General features: G+C 40.2%; 1 protein-coding gene and 1 long non-coding RNA gene across 2 annotated transcripts; both read left to right on the forward strand.

Moving 5' to 3' along the window:
• The first annotated feature begins 15,416 nt into the window (after positions 1 to 15,416).
• Positions 15,417 to 18,727, forward strand: LOC148253338 (uncharacterized). Its single transcript, XM_088206280.1, has 2 exons — positions 15,417 to 15,589; positions 16,634 to 18,727. Exon 2 carries the CDS (start codon positions 16,987 to 16,989, stop codon positions 18,706 to 18,708), a length of 1,722 nt encoding a protein of 573 aa, XP_088062406.1. The 5' UTR covers positions 15,417 to 15,589; positions 16,634 to 16,986; the 3' UTR covers positions 18,709 to 18,727.
• Positions 18,728 to 22,058: 3,331 nt separating this feature from the next.
• On the forward strand, positions 22,059 to 23,469 carry LOC148253339 (uncharacterized). The gene is made up of 2 exons (XR_015812860.1): positions 22,059 to 22,200; positions 23,245 to 23,469. It is a non-coding gene; the product is annotated as an uncharacterized LOC148253339 (long non-coding RNA).
• The last annotated feature ends 1,270 nt before the right edge of the window (positions 23,470 to 24,739 follow it).

Genomic DNA, 24,739 nt, shown 5'->3' on the forward strand with positions numbered 1-24,739 from the left:
TATTGCTACTCTTTAAAAAAATTAATTATTCAACATAATTAATTTAATGTTTTTATATTTTTATCTTAAAATTATTAAATTAATAAAATTATAAAGTTGATAAATATATTTATTAAAAATATCATTCATCTCTTATATTACAAGTCATACCTCAAAGATGTTTAGTTTAAATTTTGACTTATTTTTCTGTTAAAATTTAAAACAAATATTCTGTTTTTATTTAAAAAGATTTTTGTATTTAACTAAAATTTTTTTCTTTATGATAAAAAAACCAAAGCAGATTTTAAAACATAAGCCTAAAAAAAATATTTTCAATAAATCCAAAACTTGTGCGCAATTTATTTATAAATTTACTCTTTTTAATTCCAATAAATATAAATACAACTAGGAAATTTTACACAAGTAAATAAATTCAAACAATTAGTATGCTACTATAAATAATAAATGACACTAAAGAATATGTGATTTGATTAATTGAACTTATTTGTACAGAATAATTTTATTATTACAAATATGTTATATCTCTTATAGCGTGACACTAATTATATTTATAATTTTATAAAGTACATATACATAGTAATTTTAAAAATATATATTAAAATAACATACATAAAAATGTTCAAATTCTTGATATTTCATATTATGAAATCTTGCATATATTAGCAGCATATAATAAATTTTGATCTAAAAAAATTATATAAAATCTTAGAGGAACTCAGTTATTACAATTACAATTTAAATTTTCTACTATTTTTTGTTTAAATAAGTATAAATTTAAAAATAAATCAAGTCTGCATATATAGAATTATTCCCCCATATTCATAAAGAGATGGAGAATTTAGTTTTATTCAAATGTAATCAATTTGATTTACTGTAACACCCCCAAAAGTCGAACAACAAGTCTCAATGCATTTTGCTGAGTAAAATTAAAAGAGAGAAAAAAATATATACAATTTTTGTGGGAAACTTAACGTAAATAAATTTTTGAAGTTGACCTGAAATAGGTCGTGAGGTGTAGGATTACCAAAATATTAATTTTCGAAAAAATATTAATTTAATATTAACATTTTATTAATCTAATTTAACCTCACGAACATAAATTTCTTGAAAAATAATCTTAAAGACTCAAAAGAATTAAGAAAATTAAAATTAGTGTTTGGAGAAAAATAAAAAAATTTCGGGATTGGGAAATTATAATTAAAAACTGGAAAAAGATATAAAAAGTTTAGATACTACAAAAATAGGGAGAAGTTAATTAGAAATAATGAAGGGACCTTATTGTAAGATTTTTAAAAGTGAGGGGAACCTGGAAAAAACTAAAAGAAATTAGGCAGTAGTAAAGAAAGGAAAATGGACGGTTGGGATCTGTTACAAAGGAAGATCCAACGATCCTGAAAAAATAAGTCATAACCCAGGGAAACGAAATCGAACCGATTTCAAGTTAAAGACATCAAATGATCAAGATCGTTAAAATTAATGAACGATCCAGATCACACAAGAGAGAGAGAGAGAGAGATCTGACGGCTCCGAGAGGATACTTAAATTAACCCTAAGTTGTTTCCTCTTTGAGATGAGAGGACTTCGAACATAAAAGGAGAAGAGGAGATACGGTGGCCGAAAGAAAGACGGCGTGCAGGAGAGAAGGAGATCAAGACATAGATCGGTATGCGCGAGAGAGAGAGAGAGAGAGGCAGACACAATCGAAGAAAAGGAAATGAGAAAACTCGAATCCAAGCACCCCTTCGGGTTGTGAGAAATGGAACCCCAACCAGATCTCATCTTCCAATTAAGAAATAAACAACCTAGTTGTTACGAACTTCGGGGAGCTAGCCAAGTTGGATTCAATAGTGGGTAAGAAAGTAGAATGTTGTTGATTCTAGGATTCATCTCTCTAAATCGATTAATAAACTCTAACCAAAGCTTTAATTATTTAAGAAGCTTTCATGCAGGCAAGAATCCGATGAGAATGATTTTATTTTCCTTCAATTTTTTTTTTTTTTTGCGTTTAAATTTCCCATATGCATTATGTTTAAATTATTATGTGAATATATATGTAATTTTGGTATATTTATACTGTGATGGATGAAAGGGGGAGGCGAGGCAAGGAATCGTATGAGAGGTTAATAATTGACTAACATATATGTATATGTGTGCTTATATATATGCGTATATGTGTATATATCATAATCTCTGTGTGTGTGCATATAAAGGTATATATATATATATATATAAATATGTGTATTCATGAATGTATATATATTATATATATATATATATATATATATGAGTGAGTGTGTGTGTGTGTGTGTGAGCATATATATAAGTGAATATGTATGTTGTGCAATTTTGTAACCACCTACATATATATGTAAATTTGTGTGAGGTATGTAAATATGTGTGTATGGATGCATGTATATATGTGAAAATATATATAAATCTCTGTGAATATGTTTATTCAATCTGTGTGGGTATATACAATTTGTGTGCAAATGTGTGTGTATGTGGATATATATAGGTAGATATAAATCTGTATGTATATAGATGTGTGTACATGTAGATATATATGTGTATACATAAATCTGCGCTATGTATTTGTGTATGTATATATAATTATATGTATATATAGATGTATATAAAATATAAGTGAAAATGGGATTTTGAAGTTATTAAAAAAGAGAAACAAATTAATTAGTGAAATTATAATTAGAATTAAAGTAAAGGGTAAATTGGGCAAGGGAATATAGATGTTAATCTAAATAAAATTTGCTTGTTTGAATGATGGTTAGATGTTTATAAATTAGTGATGAATTAAGGAGTTCGGGTTATTATATTATTAAAGAAATAATTGTAGGAATACGATAAAACAAATCATGAAAGATAAAGAGCATAGGTGAAATAATGATAAAAAATGAAAAATGAAATAGGTTAATAGGTAAAATTTAACTCAATGAAATAAAACCATTTTGTGGAAACAGTAAATGAACAAATAAAGTTAGTTAAATAAAAGAAGAAAAGTAATTAACATAAGTGACGCAGAAGGGTATGAGAGAGAATGATTGTCTTGACTTTTGAAATCTCAATCCAATGGCATGCAATATCAAAAACTCAACTATCTAATTAAATTGTAAAATTTACAATTTTAAAATTAAAAATGTAAAAACAAAAATTAAGAAACAAAAATGAGAAAAAGAAAGACGTCAAGAACTTGCTCGATAAATCAATCATAACTCCTCGACTCAATCAAGACTTCAACAAGCTCACATAACTTGGAAGAACTTGAAGAGAAAGAAAATTAACATTAGACTAATTTAGATAAAAGCTCAAAGCTTTGAATTTTATCAATTCTCAATATATGATTCTAATGCTTGAACTAAAGCCTTTATTTAAGCTCTTAATTTTTAATTCTATTTGGAATAGGATTTAGGATTCCTATCCAAACTCTAGTATTTATTTTAACTAAAAATCAAATACTTAAATAGTATAATAATTAAATCCTATCCTAATTTAAATTCAAATACATAAAACAAAATATTTATCTTTACACAAATCCCAAAATAATAATTAAAGAACCCTAGAGATAAGGTTTTACATGAAAAAAATTAATAAATAATAGTTCTCTTCTCCCAAATCTTCAAGGATCATTTTTCTTCAATTTCAAATAGAATTCCTCCTTGAATTTAAGCATATTAATCACATGGATTAATTTATAGATATTGTTGCAGCTTGGACACCTTGTAGAAGTAGAAAAAATAGAAAAAGGGAGTCCAAAAAGGACTAGGAAGACCTAGTCATGCGGGTGGACTGATGGGCACACGGGTTGGGCTGTGGGTCGCGTGGGCAGGCCAAGCTAGCCACATGGGCCTCCTGCTTAGACTTGGATTGCGTGCGCGCACCGGGCATGCGAGATTGTTTGTTCACACGCCTCACGTGCTATCTCACATGGGTGGTGGACTCGCGTGCGCGAGTGGTCTTTTCTACACATGTGGCAACCCACACATGTGAAATAAGAGGACTTGACGCAGGAGGGCATGGAAAGGATCGAATCAATTCTTATAATCCACTCAATGTATGCAATACCGAAACTTTAACCACCTAAATAAATCCTCCATCTAATTGAATTTACAATCCTAAAAAGAATGCAAAAATAAATATTAGAAAAAATAAACAAAAAAATGAAAAATGTCACAGACTTATCGAGAAGTTGATCCCCGCTCCTTAGCTCAATAAGACTTCTGAAGACTCAATACTTCCTAAAGAATTTGAAGAAGCTAAATTTAACAAAAATGTTAAAAGAAAAAAAAATATAAACTTTCAAGAATTCTCTCAAATTGATTATTATTGGTGTGTTTACAACCTATAGGTAAAGATCTATTTATAGCCTTTTTCAGTGAGTACAAACTCTTAGAATAAATTAATAAAATAATATCTTATATAAAATTCTCTCTAATTTTAAGATAATTACATAATAAAACAAGTATTCTATCCCAAAAAAATTAATTAAATAATACCAAGGGATAGACTTACATAATAAAATAATATTAAAATATCATAATATTTATCCCATATGATTTCCATATAAAACACAAGGAAAAATTAATTTAGGCATGTGAGATTTATTTAAAAAATATGGAGAATTAAAATGTGGGTCCCAAATCTTTTCTTTAAAAATAAAAATTAAAAAAATTAATTAATTAAAAGGTGGAGGACGGGTTGTTCGGGTTTAGGCAACCTGAGCGGGCCGTCTACACGGGTCGCAGATAGCGGGCCCGCAGGTTGGGCTGTGAGTTGCATGTTAAGCCAGCTAGGTCAGTTCTGGGCCCGTTCGCATGGGACGTTTGCGTTTGACCCCTTGGGCCTGCGAACATGCGGTTGTTTTCGCGAACGGTGCTGGCGAGCCTTCTAGGTCGTGCAGCGGAGCAATTGGGTCCACCTGCGCGTAGGTCTTGTTGTGCGCATTTGGGCTGTACACACGTGGTTCATATAGGCCATCTTTCTCGGGCATGGGTTTTTTTACAATTCTTCAAGGCCATTAATTTTACTTAGGTTTTAAGTCTCTTAACTTGAACAAACTTGGGCATCTCCTAAAATAATCTCAATTAGGAAAATAGTCAAGGATGAAATTACTTTCCCACTCTGGGCATTCCCATTTAAGAAACTAGAACTTACTTTCATGTTTGAGTCGGGACCTACTAGATTCCTCCTTGATGCAAATTGGCATCCTTGACACCAAATTTAGGCCATCCAGTACCACATCAGGAGCACATGTACAACACATATTGTCCATGAATCTCTTTTGGATCTTGACCCACTTTGGACATGAGGTCCTTGAGCCACTTTGGGTTGGGCCCTAAATGAGCTTTTCTTCTTATGTTATAACTTATCCAAGCCTATGACATCCCAAATGCTAATTAAGGGATAAGGGTGCCAGATACAGAAACAGATTACAAGTGTGTAATTAGCGATTAGTTCTTCACTATCTTCCTAGTTTGGAGGGGGCATGGAAATGGGTGAGTTCCATATGCTCAGTAAAGAAAATAATATTTAAATAACATTATAAAATTTTTAAGGAAATTAAAAATATAATTATTATTTACCATCAAGAGTCGTGTCATTGTTCTTTATTAATTATGAAAATAATTTATTTTATTAAAAAAATTTCAAATCCATCATGTCATAGTCATATCATGTCAATCAAATCAATCATACTAAAAATAGAGAAAATCAAACAAATAATGATATGCATTATCTTTCATTTTATTCTTCACGTGAAGTTATTCCGACTTCCATATATTGAGGGCAATACGAATTTTCAACTACTCAGGTGGAATTATCAATTCATTTCATTTATAAGAGCAATTTGTGGCTTGCCAAACCAACAATTTATTTACAGCTTGTCAAACCATGACACGATTTATGACTACGGCCATGCCAACCATAGTGCTCATATATGTTAACTATAACCACGGTCATACTTCGCCAAAGGTGACCCCTATAATCATATCACATTACTACTCTCATCAGAGAGTATGATGTCATCCACAGGGAGCAGTCCTCTCACATTTTTTCAGACCAGATAGGGGAGAAATAGAAACCCTTAAGAGAAATAAGCCTAACGAAATATTTTAATAATTATACATGCCAATACCAATACATATTTCTCATGTTTATACATCATTTTATTATTAATCATTTTTCCATTGTCAATTGAATCGTATCAATATTTATCTCAAACATTAAATCATTTAAATTATCACATGCAAATAATAAGTTCATATACATTTATAAAACATGCATTAACACATAAAATTATCTCGTTTAAATATAAAATTTAATCATGCAGTTATTAATTTAAACTTTATTAATTTTGTTCTAAAAATGCTCCTTAAGATGTTTAAAAATAAATACTAAATTTCTTACTGAAACCTTAGAGTTTCCTATGCCTTTTCTTTTTTTTCTCCTCCTCTCTCTCTCTCTCTAGATCACTCCATTTCTCTCTAAAGCTCTTTGTTGGATAGAAGAATGAAATGGAAGTGATGAGTAAATGGTGAAGTGAGGGTCCCTATTTATAGAAAATGGAGACCATTAAATTTGTGTCAAGTGACAAAATACTGTGAAGAGAGAGAAAGTCAATGGAAAATGTGAGATGTGACGACTGACGGATGTGATCGACAGATGTGGTTGACAGATGGACGATGCGATGTGACAGCGGCACAAAAACCAAAGGCATGCCACCCAAATGACGAACGTCACCTAAGTGACGACAGTAGGCCGCCCAACCAGTGGCTTATAGAGCCTGCGTTGGTGGGATCCCTCATGTGGGCGTTCCTGCGGGATTTTTGCATTTTTCTCTATTTTTTCGAAATCTTTTTACATGATAAATTAAAAATATGATTTTCTTAAAATAAAATAAAATAATTAATATCAAGATTTTTTAAACCCAAATAAAATACGAAGTTAAAATATGAAATATGATATTCATCTGAAAAATTAAAAATACTAAATATTAAAAAGTTAGATGGCCTTTAGGCCCGAATAAATAGGGGTTCACATTACAAATTAAGTACGAAGGTTTTTCGGGGTGTTACATTCCCCTCACCTTAGAAAATTTAGTCCTTCAAATTTTTCATGAATAGGTTTGGGAACTTCTCTTGCATTTTGCTCTCCAACTCCCACGTCATCTCTTCTAGAGTGTGGTGTTGCCATTGCACCTTCACCATAAGAATCATTTTGTTGGGCAAAACTTAAGTCCAACCAAGGATTTTTGGAGCTCCTTGTACGTCATATTAGCTTGAACCTGCATCTCTTGGTGAGGAATAATATAAGAAGGGTCAGGGCGGTACCTTTTGAGCATGGAGAAATAAAAAAATCATGCAGACCTGCAAACTCTTGAGGTAGAGTAAGGCAGTACACCACAAGTCTAACATGTTCCAAGATCTGAAAAGGTACCACATAATGGGGGCTCAACTTTTTTTTTTACCAAATAGTATTTTTTTCCTTGTAAGGAAAGATCTTAAGGAATACTTGATAGCCAATAACAAATTCTAAAGGTCTTCTATGGCTGTCGACATAGCTTTTTTGGTGACTCTTGGTGGTGGCTAAGTTCCTTCAAATGATAGCAACTTCCTTGATAATTTCTTAGATGTAATCAGGTTCTAAACGACGCTGATTTCATACTTCATTCCAACAAGTGGGAGAATGACAAGGCCTACCATATAGGGCTTTATACGAAGCCATGTCGATACTGAAATGATGACTGTTATTATAAGAAAATTCACACAGGGGAAGATACTCATACCAGTTACCACCAAAATCAATAACACAAGCGCAAAATATGGCTTTTAGTATCTGGATAGTATGTTCAGACTGGCCATCGGTCTAGGGATGATAAGTAGAAAGGAAGTACAATTCTGAATCAATACTTTTTGAAAGCTAAAAACCTAGAAATAGGAGGTGAACCAGGGATCTCAATCTGACACAATGGATGAGGGGATGTCGTGGAGTTGAACAATCTATTTGACGTATAGGCGAGCAAGTCTATTAGTGGAAAATGTGGTTCTGATTGGTAGAAAATGAGCAGTCTTGGTTAATCTATTAATGATGACTCATATTGCATTACGATCAGAACAGATCCTAGGCAAACTAGTGACAAAGTCCATGGTCATCTGCTCCTACTTCCATTCTGGAATAGGGAGGACTTACAACAAACTGCCAGATCTTTGGTGTGATCCCTTAACATGTTAACAAGTAAGGCATTGAGAGACATAGTCGACAACGTCCTTCTTTATTCCAGGTTACCAATATTGATGTTTCAGGTCCTGGTACATCTTAGTACTCCTGGGATGGATAGATAATTTAGAGGCATGGACTACCTTGAGAACATCTGTCTTGACAGCAACAGGGACCCAAATTCAGTCCCAAAATCTACACAATCCATCTTCTGAGAGTCTAAAATCAGGAAACTCATCATAAGAGAACTTACTTAAATTTTTGGTAATTTCTTAGTTTGTGGATTGAGCTTCTCAAATCTTCATGAACAGATTAGGCAAAGCTCGGATCTGGGTGAGGTATGCATCATTGCCATAGTGGTTATGGCAGAGTACCTACATAGCACCAACTGGAGGCCATGGTTTGGGCTAACAAAATAGACTCATTCCAATTCAAAGCATATGCAATAACATTACCTCTATCAGGGTAGTTGACGATCTTGCAGTCGTAGTCCTTCAGGAGGTCCATCCAACACTTATGTCTCATATTCAGTTCCCTCTGTGAAAATATATATTTTAAACTTTTGTTGTCAGTATAGATTTCAAATGTCTAACTGTACAAATAATAGTCCATATCTTCAAGGCAAAAATTATGACTACCAACTCTAAATTGCGAGTAGGGTAGTTGTACTCATGGGGCTTCAATTGTCTGGATCCATAAGCAACCACCTAACCATGCTACATCAAAACACAATCCAAACCTACGTGAAATGCATCACAAAAAACCTAAAATCTTCTAGTATTATCGGGGAGGATCAACATTTGAGCAAAGGTGAAATAATACTTTAACTTAGTAGAACTTTCATCACATTCGTAATCCCATATGAAAGGTACAACCTTTCTGGTGAGACGGGTTAACGGAGCTGCAGGCTTGGAGAACCCATTGATGAATCACTAGTAATAACCTGCCAAACCAAAAAAACTACGTACCTTAGCAACATTAGTTGATGAGTTCCAGTTAATCATGATTTTGACTTTGGATGAATCCATAGAAACTCCTTCGCTCAAAATTACCTGGCCAAATAAGGAGACTCGATCCAACCAAAAAGAGTACTTGCTAAACTAAACATAGTATTGATTCTGACGAAGGGTTTCCAATACCCAAGACAAATGGACTGCGTGTTCTTTTAGGCTCCTAGAATACAATAGGATGTCATCAATAAACACGATGATGTATTGATCCAGTGCATATAAAAAACCCTATTCATAAGATTCATAAAAGTAGCAGGGGCATTAGTTAGTCCAAAAGGCATGACCTTGAACTTGTATAGACCGTATCAACATCGAAAAATAATTTTCAGAATATCTTCTTCTTTGACCTGCAAAATCGTCCCGATTTGAGATCGATTTTTAAAAAGACCGTAACTCTTTATAATTGTTCGAAGAGATTATTGATACAAGGCAAATGATACTTAATTTATACTATTACCTAGTTGAGTTATCTATAATATATGCACAGTCAGAGGGAGCCATCATTCTTCTTTACAAATAACATTGGGGCACCCTAAGGGGAATGATTGGGGCAAATGAATTTTTGACTAAAAAGTTCAAAAAGCTAGTTTTCCAATTCCTCGAGCTCAGTACAACCCATGTGATAGGCAGGTTTTAAGATAGACTATGTTCTAGGAAGTAAATCGATAGAAAACTCTATCTCTCGTAGGGCAGGTAGATAGGTAGATCTTCTGAAAAACTTCCAAAAAGTTACAAACAATATGAATGGTGTATACAGCAGGATCAACATCCATATTCCTTTTTATTCAGAGGTTAGATAATAACAAAACTAGATTTTCATTTCATTTTGGTGATCGTAAGGTTGCAACTTTACTTTCACAGTTAATGATTGCCCTATATTTCTATAACCAATCTATTCCTAAAATAATGTCAAATCCTAAAAAATCTAAAAGTATTAGATCTACTAACTGTTATAATTTTGAAGCTTTTATTTTATAATTTTGATACACACAATGAGCTTCTAATAAACCCCTAGAGGAAGTTTCTACTACTAACAGAGTAGATATGAGTACAAAATAAAGTATATAGTAGAGAAAAATGATCCCTTACAAAATATTTGATGTTCAAATACACTTAAGACCAAGAAGATGGCTGACAAAAATATACACAATATTATTCGAGCTACTTCTTTCATTACAAAAGTAATAGTTTATTAGAGTACAGTTATCCAAATGCATTCAAAAGTCCACTACAAATCTGTGAATGGATCCAGAAAAGCTTGAAGGGACAGCTTGGGAAGCATTTCCTCACTATCATCATCGTTTGGGGGAAATGAATTGGGGTGAGTTTCATAAAACTCAGTAAGTAAAATAGTATTCAAACTACACTACTAAAGTTTCAAGTTTTATTTATTTTCAAAAGATGTTATTATCTTAGAAACAAGTAAAAGAGGGCTTTAAATAGGCTGAAGGAGATATTGCATATGCGCCATGTGCGGCAGGCATGCGCACAACGTAACAACGCATTGACGCATAGGGCAGTGTGTGCACAATGATGTGATTCACTGCAGTTTGTTGGCGGCACATGAAGGTGCGACAAGATATGTGCACAGGCACATGCACGATGTTGCATGCACACTGTGTGCACGCAGTGGGTTGTACGCACAGTGCGCAGGTGTGCGGACATCGTGCGCGTGCTGCATACGGGCATAAGCACAGTGCGTGGGTGTTTGGCTTGCGAGCACTCCCCTATGGGCTGGTCCTTGGGTTTTCCTAATATGAGCAAGGACATGGAAAAGAATTTCTTTAAAGGGAGAATCAACCAAGAGGGAAGACTTCTTCCTAAACCATGTGATATCTTAAATGAAGAGAAAATTAAATCTCATTTATTAAAGAATTAATCCCACAGTTTAGGAAAGATATAGATGACCTCTTTGCTCTTTTAATGACCAACCATAATTTACATTATTTATTTCCCCTAATTCCTCTACAATTAATAAAAATCTTCTCCATTAAAATAAAAGATTCACAAAAAAAGATCCTATCTAGCTTATTTTAGTCAAAATCTTCTTAATTTTTATTATTTTGCATTCAAGGCAAGATTCGTTGTAGACTGTGCGCGCGCCGTCCGTGCAGTAGGCATGCGTGGATAGACCCTGCCTGTGCCTCTGGGGCCTGCGCTCATGGCGCTTAGCTCACTTAGGCCTTGCATGCGCAATAGTAGACCTGTGCACCAACAGGCTAGCCTGCAGTGCGTCGGTCGAAGCACTGCCACCTTAGGCAGTGAACCGTCGCTTCTTTGGGTGGCGCACCACCGTCAGCGATAGAGGAAGTCCTCCTCCCTCGTATTTCATGCGAAGAATATTTTTCTGCTCTCTCTTCATCGGATTTCACCACTTGGTGCGAATCCAACAGTTTTAAAATTCTATAAATTGCCCTTCTTCTTCCCTTCTTCTCCACACTTCTATTTCTTCTATTTTTCAAAGGTTTAGAAAGAGATAGAGAGCGAGATAGTAAATTAGTGAGAGAAGAAGAGAAAGAGGGAAAAACAGTGAAGAAGAAACATCAAGGTTTTAGTAAGGAATCTAGTATTACTTTTAACATCTTAAGGAGTATTTTTAGATAAGCAAATTTAATGTGAATGTTATTTTGCCTGTTTTGTATGCCTTTGCATTCAAATGAGTTGAATTATTCTAGGTTTCAAGCATGATATGTGAATTATAGATACTTAATGAATTTACATGTAATAAATGTAATATCTAATCTATAATAACAAAAGTAAAAAGAAAAGGAAAAGACAAAAGTTGAATGAAGCCTGTATGATCGAAAGTGTATTTGTATTGACATGCATATTGCATCAAGTTTCTCGTTAGGCTTTTTTATCTCTGAGGAGTATCTATTCTCCTTTCCCTTCAGAGCATCTGTTTCTCCCTCCCCTATTTGGTCTGGAAAGACATAAGAGGACCGCTCCTAGTGGATGACGACTTACTCTCTGACGAGAGTGGTATCGCACTATCTGTAGGGATCACCCGTGGGTAAGTACTGTCATGACTGTTGATATCTGTTAGGGCCACTATACTTAGTACGACCGTGTCCATCAATTGTACCATAGTTTGGCCAGTTGAAAGTGGGCATGAGTAAATTGTCGTATTTGTATCTGATCTAGTCACTCAACTTGGGTAGTTGAAAATCTGTATCTGCCTTCAGAGATGGAAGTTTGTAACGACTTTGGGAAGCATGACATGAAAATCTGTGCATTTCATGATTTATTTGATTTTCTGTGCTAATGTACCATTTTTGTATTCAAATAAATAGTTTTCATAACTCTGAGTTAGGTAAATGAGGAAACTAAACGGTAAAATAAAATAATAAACTTTTGAAATCTCATAATATTAATTTAATACTGCTTTTCTTACTGAGCATATGGAACTCATTCTTTCCATGCCCCCCCAGATGAGGAAGAAAATGAGGAACCGCAGGCAACCCTACCCATGGAAGTATATGAGGATCCCGTGGATCTACAAGTTTGACTACATGACTGTTCCCACACTCTGATGAACCCAGTAGCATTGTAAAAGAGGTAGCCCTTATGGTTTGTATTTTGTAGCCACTTTTGCCCTCAGTTTATGTATGTATTTGGAATATTATATATATTTGTAAGTGATTTGTTATGGTTTGATTCTACTGCATAAAGTTTATCATGCACTAGTTATTCTGAATCTGTATCAACACCCATGTGCCTTAATTAGCACTTGGGATGTTCAGATACATATCAGAGTAGAATTTCACACAACAAATCCCTTGCACTGAAGCCTAGGGTAGATAAACCTTTTAGAGCACCTCGGAAGAAAAATTTCTACTTTTCAAAGATTAAACCTCCAACTTGTGTTTTTTTTTCTTTTGTAGGAATGACATGGGGAAAACCATCCGTAGAGCGTATTGAACGACCTGAAGCCCTGGATCATCCTACTAGGGCTGAATTTACAGAACTTTTCTGAGCTATTTAAGGATTAACTGCAGCCGTAGAACAAAACCATGCCAATCCTTGTCCACTCCTTGCCCCTAAATGCTGAAACACAGATCAATTTATCTCCCACAATATAACAGAACCCATACATTTTGAAGATGGTCTTGATATGTTAGTAGCCAAAGCTTGGATTCTACAAATAAAAAAACTCTTCTCTGTACTAGATCTGACCGAAGAAAAAAAAGTCCCTTTTACAGCTTTAATGTTAAATGGTGAAGCTGAACACTGGTGGCAACTTAAGAAAGAAGTCCTGCCTACCCCTACTACCTCAGAAGTTTTCATGGACGTTTTCTTTGATAACTTGTCCACTGCTTATGTTTGTGAAAAGAAAGAGGAGGGATTCTAGGACCTTCACCAGAGAAGCTTATCTGTAGCCCAATATGTAGCTCGATTTGTTCAGCTGTCTAGATTTGCCCCTTTGATGGTCACCCCCAAAAGCTGAAAAGCTAGAAAGTTTCTCAAAGGCCTTCGTGCAGAATTTATGATCGAGTTGCAATGCTGAGACCTAGGTCATATGCAGAGGTGCTTGAACATGCCCAATTGGCCGAAGATCTTATCTCGGTTAAGCATCAACGCTTTATCTGAGTTTGTGCCTAACAACAGCCCCAATAGCTTAGAAAAAAATTGTCTGACCCTGTAAATAACCCTCCAGAAAAACGAACCAGAATTGCCTTTCCTCCTGCCCTTCCCCCACCTATAGCTCCACCTACTCGAGCTAACCAACCTTGTCAACATTGTGGTCGCTCGTATGGTGACCTGCCATGTCGGTGTATCAATAATGCCTGCTATCAATGCGGAAACACCCAACACCTTATAAAAGATTGCCCTCAGTGACCGAAGAATGTAGCCCGACCCATAACACAAGGTCGAGTGTACCATTTAAATGAATCTGATGTACTTCCTGCTCTTGTTCTCATCCAGGGTATACTTTCTATTTATAATACTTTAGCCAAATCTTTGATCAATACTGGTGCAAATCATTCTTTTATTTCCTATGCATTTTCTTGTAACCTAGAATTTAGACCAGAAACTTTAGGGAAAATAATAGTGGTGGAAACTCCCTCTAAAGGACTACTAGAAGCTCATTGTGTATATAAGGATTGTAGGATAAAAAATTCAGGGATATATATATGTGTAAATCTAATACTATTAGGTTTTGTAGGATTTGATGTAATATTTGGAATGAATTGGTTGAAAAAGTATAGAGTATAATAGACTGTGAAAGTAAAATTTTAATTTTATGAGCCTCGAAAAAAAAAACAAAAGTTGTTGCTATCATTTTTCTAACAATTGAATGAACATGAATGTAGCGCCCGGACCGAGGGAAAAAAAAAAAAAAGAAGAAAAAAAAAAAGCCACGTCGGCAGCCACGTCAGCAGGCCCGGTCAGCAGTCCCGGCCAACCGGGGCCTGCCACGTGGCAAGACCACGTCGCTCCTGAACGGACCACGTTGGCGATCCGCGTGGGCGCGATCGGACGGCCCAGATCAATCGCGCGATCAGACGGCCCAGATACAATCGCACGGACGGCCCAGATTTAATCAAAAACGGACGGCCCAGATTAAAACAAAATGGACGGCTGAGATCAAAGGGCAAGGGGTTATAAATAGAACCCCCACACCAGACCACAAACCCTAGCCGCCTGTCGCTCGCCGGAGAAGACGAACCAGAGGCCGACCGCCGCCACCCGCCGCCGCACCGGGGAAATTTTCGACCGCCGATCGAGGTAAATTTCATACCCCCGACTCGTTTTTCCACGCTGATTCCTCCTATGGCCAAATTGAAGCCAAAATCCTGGCCAAACGGCCGGAATACGCGGCCGAAGACCAGCGGCGCCGCCGCGCCCCCTCTCGGTTTTTGCCTCCGACGAGGCCCTTCCCGGCCTCCGTTTGATGCAATTTTTATATCACCGTGATCACCATTCTTTTCTCTACAGGTTAACTGGAGCCGAATCACCAAAACACGAACCTCGCCGGAGAGCCGCCGCACCCGAGAGCGCCGCCGCCGGTAAGCTCCATTTTTCTGTGATTTTTTGGCCCCCCGAGGGCCCTAGGGTTGTTTTCTCACAGGGACCGATGCGAGTGTGGCCGAATTCAGCCGAAAATGGTCGAAAACAGCCAACCCGAGGCGACTTGCCGACGCCAGCGGCGGCGCCGTCGCCGGAGCACGGCGGAGCCGCCGTGCCGGAGTTGCGATTTGGGCCGAAAGGGGCCCTGGGCCTAATTTGGGATTTTTTTGGAACACGTGCAGGTACCAGTAGTGCGTTTCAGTTCCCCGAGGAAAATTCAGGGGAAAATTAGGGATAGCCTGCAAGCGCACTGCAAAGCCGTGTTCGGACCCCGAAAACGAGTAAGGACCCCTCACCCTATTTCCTATCACGGTATTAAAGTTCAAAATGATAAAATGGTATTTCTTGAATTAACGAATGTGTGAAATTGCTTAAGGTTGCTAATGGAGTCCGAGTCTAGTGTGATTGGTGATTTACTGTTATTTGGCCTGTTTACAGCTTTAAATGCAAAATGAGGTTTGATGTGTTCATTTTACAGATTCGTGTGCATATATTACGTTTTTATTGGTTATGGGTTGAATGACTGAAAAACTGATACCGTATGTTGTCTGTTTGGCATGAATTACGATTTGCTTGTTTAAAATGTGAATTGATAATGCTTACTGAGGAAGAGGAAAATGAAAGATTGTGTAGACTGATAATTGTATGATGGGGTCAGCCTGACTAGACATCCTGGGAGATGGTGGACGGACCGGGTCTGTAGGGAACCCTACCGGGATTGTGGTCTCACATGCCGGACGGGGTATGGAGATTTTATGTGTTTTGGCGCCCATACCGGACGGGGTATGGGGACGGCCCGTTTCACCCTCATACCGGACGGGGTATTGAGGTTTATGGTTTTGGCGCCCATACCGGACGGGGTATGGGGACGGCCCGTTTCACCCTCATACCGGACGGGGTATTGAGGTTTATGGTTTTGGCGCCCATACCGGACGGGATATGGGGACGGTCCTGGAAACTGATTATGAATGTTAAAGGTTAACGGGTAGCGGGACCCCTATGGACCCCCATGGATACTAGTAGGTTGGTAAATGAGAAAAGGATATGTGGTATAATGATTGAATTACAAAAGGCGTGATAAGTGCTATGTTTTACAGCTTATATTATTCCATGATTGTGATAATGTTATTGTTTTCTTATATTGTTTCATGAATTCCACCGAGGTAAGTGGATGGTAAAGGTTTTATCATGAATAAAAGGATTTGTTGTAAATCATGCTCCATTGGTCTTTTGTGTTTTTCTACCCACCTTTACCTCCGTGACGGTGAGATATCGTGATGTTCTTACTGGGCTAGTGTAGCTCACTCCTTAATTAACCATTTCAGATCAGGAAGACATGGTTCCCGAGCCCGTTCCGTAGGAGGACGACGAAGGGGATGCCTAGAGACTCTGTAGTCACACTCATAGTTTTATTTTCGAGTTTCTCTCTTAGTTAGTTTAATCTTTTATATTTTAAGTACATTTTTGGGTTTCTGTGTAAGGGATGTTAACCGAAATTTTGATCTCGCTTCCGCATTTAATATTTATAATATAATTTCCATGTTGAATTACCGGGGCTGTTACAGTTGGTATCAGAGCCGCATTTCCTCGGACCCATCCCTTACACGATAGTGCCTTAGATAAATACTCACCGATATATCGTTACTCAATCATTCCTTGTGAAAACAAGTACACGGGAATGAGGGGAGGGAGGCCCCCACTAAACCGAGCGGCTCAGGATAATTCACTTCGGGAGGATCTTGACAGACTGTATGAGATGGTGGAGGCTCTCGTAGCTGCCCAGCGAAGGCAAGAGGAGAGAAGGGAGTTACCGGGACCTCCTCCGCTAGCGCAGGTTGAGCCCCCGCTACAGCAGGCTGATCCCGTACCACCCCGGCAGGAGCCTGTTCCTCCACAGTACCAACCGGCACCACAGCCGCGGTACGACCCGGTACCACAGCCACAGTACCAGCAAGCGCCGCCACAGCACTTTCCAGTGCCCCCACCACATCAGCAGGTTCCACCACAGGGTCCCCCAATTCACCCTCAGCCCGTCCCAGTCCCTCTGCCCTGGGACCCTGCTCATTCCTTGATCGACCCCGGCTTCATAGAGAGGTACAGGAGACTGAACCCTTCTACCTTCTCAGGGGGATCCTCGTTCGAAGAAGCCCAATACTGGCTAGCAAAGACTGAGAGAGCTTTCGAGACCTTGGGAGTAATTCCTGAGCAGAGGACTGCCATTGCCTCCTACATGCTGGTAGGGGAAGCGGTACGCTGGTGGGAGCTCAAGTGGGCCACCCTGCCTGTACCAGTTACTTGGGAGCAGTTCCTAGCGGCCTTCCATGCGGAGTATCTCCCTAAACACATCCAACATTTAAAGGAATTGGAATTTGCTCAATTGGTCCAGGGTAATATGACAGTGTCGGAGTATGCCCACAAGTTCCTGGAGCTGGGCCGACATGCCCCGGAGACATTGTTGGATGAGGGCCGAAAGGCCAGGAAATTTCAGTGGGGCCTCCGCCCGGCGATCAGACATCACTTATTGGTGATGGAGCTCGAGACATATTCGGCAGTCCTGGCAAAGGCGCAGATCATAGAAAGGAGCTTCGACACCCGCCCTCAGTTAGCGGGAAATTCCCGACCCTCAGCCCCGCTCCGCAGGCCAGCGCCTACCATGCCTGTCCAACCCAGTAAGAGGCCCAGGCCTGCCGTTCAGGCCCCTCCTCAGGCTATGGGGGCAGCACGTGGGAAGATCTGCCAGTACTGCGGCAGGGATCATGGGGACCGACCCTGTTACCGCCTCAACAACACCTGTCGCATATGCGGCAGTGCCCAGCACTATGCGAGGGAGTGCCCTAGAAACCAGAATCAAGGGAGGCCTCCAATCCAGGGCAGAGTTTACAATCTTACCCAGAAGGATGCCGACGCAGACCCGGACGTGGTACATGGTAAACCCAAGAAAGAAGTTTGTATCCAAGAGATTCCAGTAGTCCGAGACTTTCCAGACGTATTTCCAGATGAACTGCCCGGTCTACCAAGGGACAGGGAGGTCGAGTTCACCATAGACTTACAGCCAGGTACCCAGCCCATCTCAGTAGCTCCTTACCGAATGAGTCGCATCGAGATGGAAGAACTAAGGAAACAGATCACTGAGCTACAAGACAGTGGCTTCATTAGGCACAGTGTTTCCCCATGGGGTGCCGGGGTTACTTTTGCAAGGAAGGGAGATGGAATGTTGAGACTGTGCATTGATTACAAAAGGATAAACAAGGTAACAATCAAGAACAAATATCCTCTTCCTCGGATTGATGACCTTTTCGATCAGTTGCAGGGTGCACAGATCTTTTCTAAAATAGATCTACGATCAGGTTACCATCAGGTAAAGGTAAGAGCGGAGGATATCCCCAAGACGGCATTCTGAACCAGGTACGGACACTACGAGTTCTTGGTTATGCCATTTGGGCTAACCAACGCCCCGGCCATCTTTATGGATCTAATGAACAGAATCTTCAGAGAGTTCTTGGATCAATTTGTCATCGTGTTCATCGATGATATCTTAGTCTACTCAAAAAGTAGAGAAGAACATGCTCGTCATCTTGCCCAAGTCCTACAGGTACTCAGGGAAAAGAAGTTGTATGCAAAGTTGAGCAAGTGTGGATTTTGGCTCGAGCAAACCGCCTTCCTAGGACATGTTATATCGAAGGAAGGGGTATCGGTGAACCCCGAAAAGGTTGAAGCGGTACTTGGTTGGGAAAGGCTGACAACAGTTAAGGAAATTCGCAGTTTCCTAGGGATGGCAGGTTATTACCGCCGATTTATTGAAGGGTTATCTAGTCTAGCAGCTCCTCTAACCCGACTCACAAAGAAGAATGCAAGGTTTGAATGGAATGAGAACTGCGAGAGGAGTTTTTCAGAATTGAAGAAGCGACTGACTACTGCACCCGTGCTGGCTCTACCGAGTGGATCAGGAGGGTATACAGTTTATAGCGATGCCTCCTATCTGGGTCTGGGTTGTGTCCTGATGCAGCATGGAAAGGTTATAGCATATGGGTCTAGACAGCTAAAGAATCATGAGAAGAACTATCCTACCCATGACTTGGAGCTTGCCGCAATCATACACGCCCTGAAAATCTGGCGCCATTATTTGTATGGAGAGACCTTTCAGATCTACACCGATCATAAGAGTTTGAAGCACATCTTCACTCAGAAGGATCTCAACATGCGTCAGAGAAGGTGGATGGAACTCCTCAAGGACTATGATTGTGACATCCTATATCATCCAGGTAAGGGCAACGTAGTAGCCGATGCCCTCAGCAGGAAAAGTGCAGGCACCCTGGCCCATCTGATGGTTTCAGAATGCAAGTCCATTGGGGACACGCAGCAGGTTCGACTGCGAGATCTGAAGAGGGCCACATGTTTGAGCCATCTAGCAGTCCAACCCGAGTTAATCCAAAGAATAAAGGGAGCCCAGTCAATCGACCCTGCCCTAGTAACCCGCAAGAAGGATGCAGAACAGGGAGTGAACTCAGAATTTCAGATCTCTGCCGACGGATTGATTCGTTTCAGGGACAGAGTGTGTGTCCCAGACGACAGTGAGTTAAGAAGAGACATCATGACAGAATCCCATAGTTCAAGGTTCGCCATGCATCCAGGAAGTACGAAAATGTACCAAACTATGCGACCTCGGTTCTGGTGGAATGGGATGAAGAGAGATATAGCCGACTTTGTATCTAAATGTTTGGTATGTCAGCAGGTCAAAGCAGAACATCAACGCCCGGGCGGGTTACTTCAGCCTTTACCGATTCCGGAGTGGAAGTGGGAACATATCACCATGGACTTCGTATCGGGACTACCCAAGGCACGATCGGGACATGATGCTATATGGGTAATTGTTGACCGATTCACTAAGTCTTCCCACTTCCTGGCCATCAAAATGACTGATCCCTTGGACAAGTTGGCAAGGATGTACATCCGGGAGGTAGTCAGACTACATGGAGTTCCAGTAACAGTGGTATCCGACAGGGATCCCAGATTCACTTCTCGGTTTTGGAATAGTTTCCAGCAAGCTATGGGAACAAAGCTGTCTCTTAGTACTGCCTTCCACCCCCAAACCGATGGATAATCAGAGAGGACAATTCGTACGCTGGAGGATATGCTCCGAACCGGTGTCCTTGACTCCAGGGGCCATTGGGACGACCACCTACCCCTGATAGAGTTTGCTTACAACAACAGCTACCAAGCAAGCATCGGCATGGCCCCATACGAGACGCTATACGGGCGTCCGTGCAGGTCGCCGATCTGTTGGGAGGAAGTGGGCGATAGAAGATTGTTTGGCTCGGATTTGGTAGAAGAAACCACGTCCAAGATAGTTAAGATCAAGAAGAACATCTAGACAGCTCAGAGTAGGCAAAAGAGTTATGCCGATACCCGGAGAAGGGACCTGGCCTTTGAGAAATGCGACTGGGTGTTCCTTAAAGTCACCCCCTTCAAGGGAATTAGCAGGTTCGGCAGGAGGGGAAAATTAAACCCCAGATATATTGGACCCTTTGAAATCTTAGACAAGATTGGTACCACTGCCTACAGACTTGCACTGCCTCCTGAGCTCTCCCGGGTTCATAATGTGTTTCATGTATCTATGCTACGTAAGTACAATCCGGACCCTTCTCATGTCTTGGCTCACGAACCGCTTCCACTCCGAGAGGACTTGTCTTATGAAGAAGTACTGGTCAGTATCACAGACCGAGAAAGCAGAATACTCCGCAACCGGGAAATATCATTTGTGAAAGTCATGTGGCAGAACCACACACCCAGGGAGGCGACTTGGGAACTGGAATCAGAATTTAGGGCCCAATATCCCCATCTGTTTGATCAAGAGTAATGAGGCAAATTTGGGGACCAAATTTCTTTATGGGGGGGAGAGTTGTAGCGCCCGGACCGAGGGAAAAAAAAAAAAAAGCCACGTCGGCAGCCACGTCAGCAGGCCCAGTCAGCAGTCCCGGCCAACCGGGGCCTGCCACGTGGCAAGACCACGTCGCTCCTGAACGGGCCACGTTGGCGATCCGCGTGGGCGCGATCGGACGGCCCAGATCAATCGCGCGATCAGATGGCCCAGATACAATTGCACGGACGGCCCAGATTTAATCAAAAACGGACGGCCCAGATTAAAACAAAATGGACGGCTGAGATCAAAGGGCAAGGGGTTATAAATAGAACCCCCACACCAGACCACAAACCCTAGCCGCCTGCCGCTCACCGGAGAAGACGAACCAGAGGCCGACCGCCGCCACCCGCCGCCGCACCGGGGAAATTTTCGACCGCCGATCGAGGTAAATTTCATACCCCCGACTCGTTTTTCCACGTTGATTCCTCCTATGGTCAAATCGAAGCCAAAATCCCGGCCAAACGGCCGGAATACGCGGCCGAAGACCAGCGGCGCCGCCGCGCCCCCTCTCGGTTTTTGCCTCCGACGAGGCCCTTCCCGGCCTCCGTTTGATGCAATTTTTATATCACCGTGATCACCATTCTTTTCTCTACAGGTTGACCGGAGCCGAATCACCAAAACACGAACCTCGCCGGAGAGCCGTCGCACCCGAGAGCGCCGCTGCCGGTAAGCTCCATTTTTCTGTGATTTTTTGGCCCCCCGAGGGCCCTAGGGTTGTTTTCTCACAGGGACCGATGCGAGTGTGGCCGAATTCGGCCGAAAACGGCCGAAAACAGCCAACCCGAGGCGACTTGCCGCCGCCGTACCGGAGTTGCGATTTGGGCCGAAAGGGGCCCTGGGCCTAATTTGGGACTTTTTTTGGAACACGTGCAGGTACCAGTAGTGCGTTTTAGTTCCCCGAGGAAAATTCAGGGGAAAATTAGGGATAGCCTGCAAGCGCACTGCAAAGCCGTGTTCGGACCCCGAAAACGAGTAAGGACCCCTCACCCTATTTCCTATCACGGTATTAAAGTTCAAAATGATAAAATGGTATTTCTTGAATTAACGAATGTGTGAAATTGCTTAAGGTTGCTAATGGAGTCCGAGTCTAGTGTGATTGGTGATTTACTGTTATTTGGCATGTTTACAGCTTTAAATGCAAAATGAGGTTTGATGTGTTCATTTTACAGATTCGTGTGCATATATTACGTTTTTATTGGTTATGGGTTGAATGACTGAAAAACTGATATCGTATGTTGTCTGTTTGGCATGAATTACGATTTGCTTGTTTAAAATGTGAATTGATAATGCTTACTGAGGAAGAGGAAAATGAAAGATTGTGTAGACTGATAATTGTATGATGGGGTCAGCCTGACTAGATATCCTGGGAGATGGTGGACGGACCGGGTCCGTAGGGAACCCTACCGGGATTGTGGTCTCACATGCCGGACGGGGTATGGAGATCTTATGTGTTTTGGCGCCCATACCGGACGGGGTATGGGGACGGCCCGTTTCACCCTCATACCGGACGGGGTATTGAGGTTTATGGTTTTGACGCCCATACCGGACGGGGTATGGGGACGGCCCGTTTCACCCTCATACCGGACGGGGTATTGAGGTTTATGGTTTTGGCGCCCATACCGGACGGGATATGGGGACGGCCCTGGAAACTGATTATGAATGTTAAAGGTTAACGGGTAGCGGGACCCCTATGGACCCCCATGGATACTAGTAGGCTGGTAAATGAGAAAAGGATATGTGGTATAATGATTGAATTACAAAAGGCGTGATAAGTGCTATGTTTTACAGCTTATATTATTCCATGATTGTGATAATGTTATTGTTTTCTTATATTGTTTCATGAATTCCACCGAGGTAAGTGGATGGTAAAGGTTTTATCATGAATAAAAGGATTTGTTGTAAATCATGCTCCATTGGTCTTTTGTATTTTTCTACCCACCTTTACCTCCGTGACAGTGAGATATCGTGATGTTCTTATTGGGCTAGTGTAGCTCACTCCTTAATTAACCATTTCAGATCAGGAAGACATGGTTCCCGAGCCCATTCCGCAGGAGGACGACGAAGGGGATGCCTAGAGACTCTGTAGTCACACTCATAGTTTTATTTTCGAGTTTCTCTCTTAGTTAGTTTAATCTTTTATATTTTAAGTACGTTTTTGGGTTTCTGTGTAAGGGATGTTAACCGAAATTTTGATCTCGCTTCCGCATTTAATATTTATAATATAATTTCCATGTTGAATTACCGGGGCTGTTACAATGAATATAGATGCTGATCCTACTATGTGTCCATACCAATTCTTTGTAATTTTTCTGATGTCTTTCCCGTCAAACTTCCTGGTCTACCTCCCACATGTGAGGTAGAGTTCCTGATCGAATTATTACCTAGGACCCAGTCGATCTTGAAGCCTGCGTATCACATGAGTCGCACTGAGCTAACAGAGTTGGAACATCAACTTTATGATCTTATCACTTGGAAATTCATTCGCCCTAGCCATTCTCCTTGGGGTGCTCCGATGTTGTTTGTAAAGAAAAAGGATGGTACCCTTTGACTCTGCATGGACTATAAGGAACTTAACTTAGTGATCGTTAAAAGTAAGTATCCTTTACCCCGGATCGATGATCTCTTCGATCAACTGCAAGGAGCCACTGTCTTTTCTAAGATTGATCTCAGAACTGGGTATCACCAGTTGAGAGTTAAAGAAGAAAATATTCTAAAAACTGCCTTTCAGTATAAATATGAATTGTATGAGTTCAGGGTGATGCCGTTCGGATTGACCAATGCCCTAGCAGCTTTCATGGACCTAATGAACTGAGTTTTCTGACACGCATTGGATCGGTATGTCATTATCTTTACTAATGACATTCTGGTGTAATCCAAAAGACATGAGGAACACATTGTGCATTTGGCTGAAGTGTTGGAGACTCTCCACTAAAACCAACTGTATGTGAACTAAGTAAGTGCTCTTTTTGTTTAGATAGAGTTTCTTTCCTCGGTCATGTAATCTCAAGTGAAAGAGTTTTTGTAGACCCGTCTAAGGTAAAATTAGTGACTAGCTGGAGTCTGCCCACCAATGTAGCCAAGGTACGTAGTTTCCTTCGCTTAGCATGCTATTACCGACAATTCATTGACGGATTCGCCAAGATTGCTACCCCTACGACTCGACTCACCAGAAAGGGAGTACCCTTCATTTGGAATTATGAGTGCAGTGAAAGTTTTATGGAATTAAAGCACCATCCCATCTCTTCCACTGTGTTAATCCTCTCTGATAATGAGAGGAGATTTCAAGTTTATTGTGATGCATCTCATATTGGTTTGGGGTGTGTCTTGATGCAGCATGGTAGAGTAGTCACATTTGAATCCTGACAACTCAAAGTTCATGAGCGGAACTACCTTATCCACGGCCTGGAGCTGACAACCATTACCTTTACCCTGAAAATATGACGGCATTACTTGTATCATCACACTTTTGAAATCTACACTGACCATAAGAGTCTCAAATACATTTTTTTGC

This window comes from Carica papaya, chromosome 6 (genome assembly GCF_054855325.1).
Source record: "Carica papaya isolate Zhongbai chromosome 6, ASM5485532v1, whole genome shotgun sequence".
Classification (NCBI taxonomy): Eukaryota; Viridiplantae; Streptophyta; class Magnoliopsida; order Brassicales; family Caricaceae; genus Carica; species Carica papaya.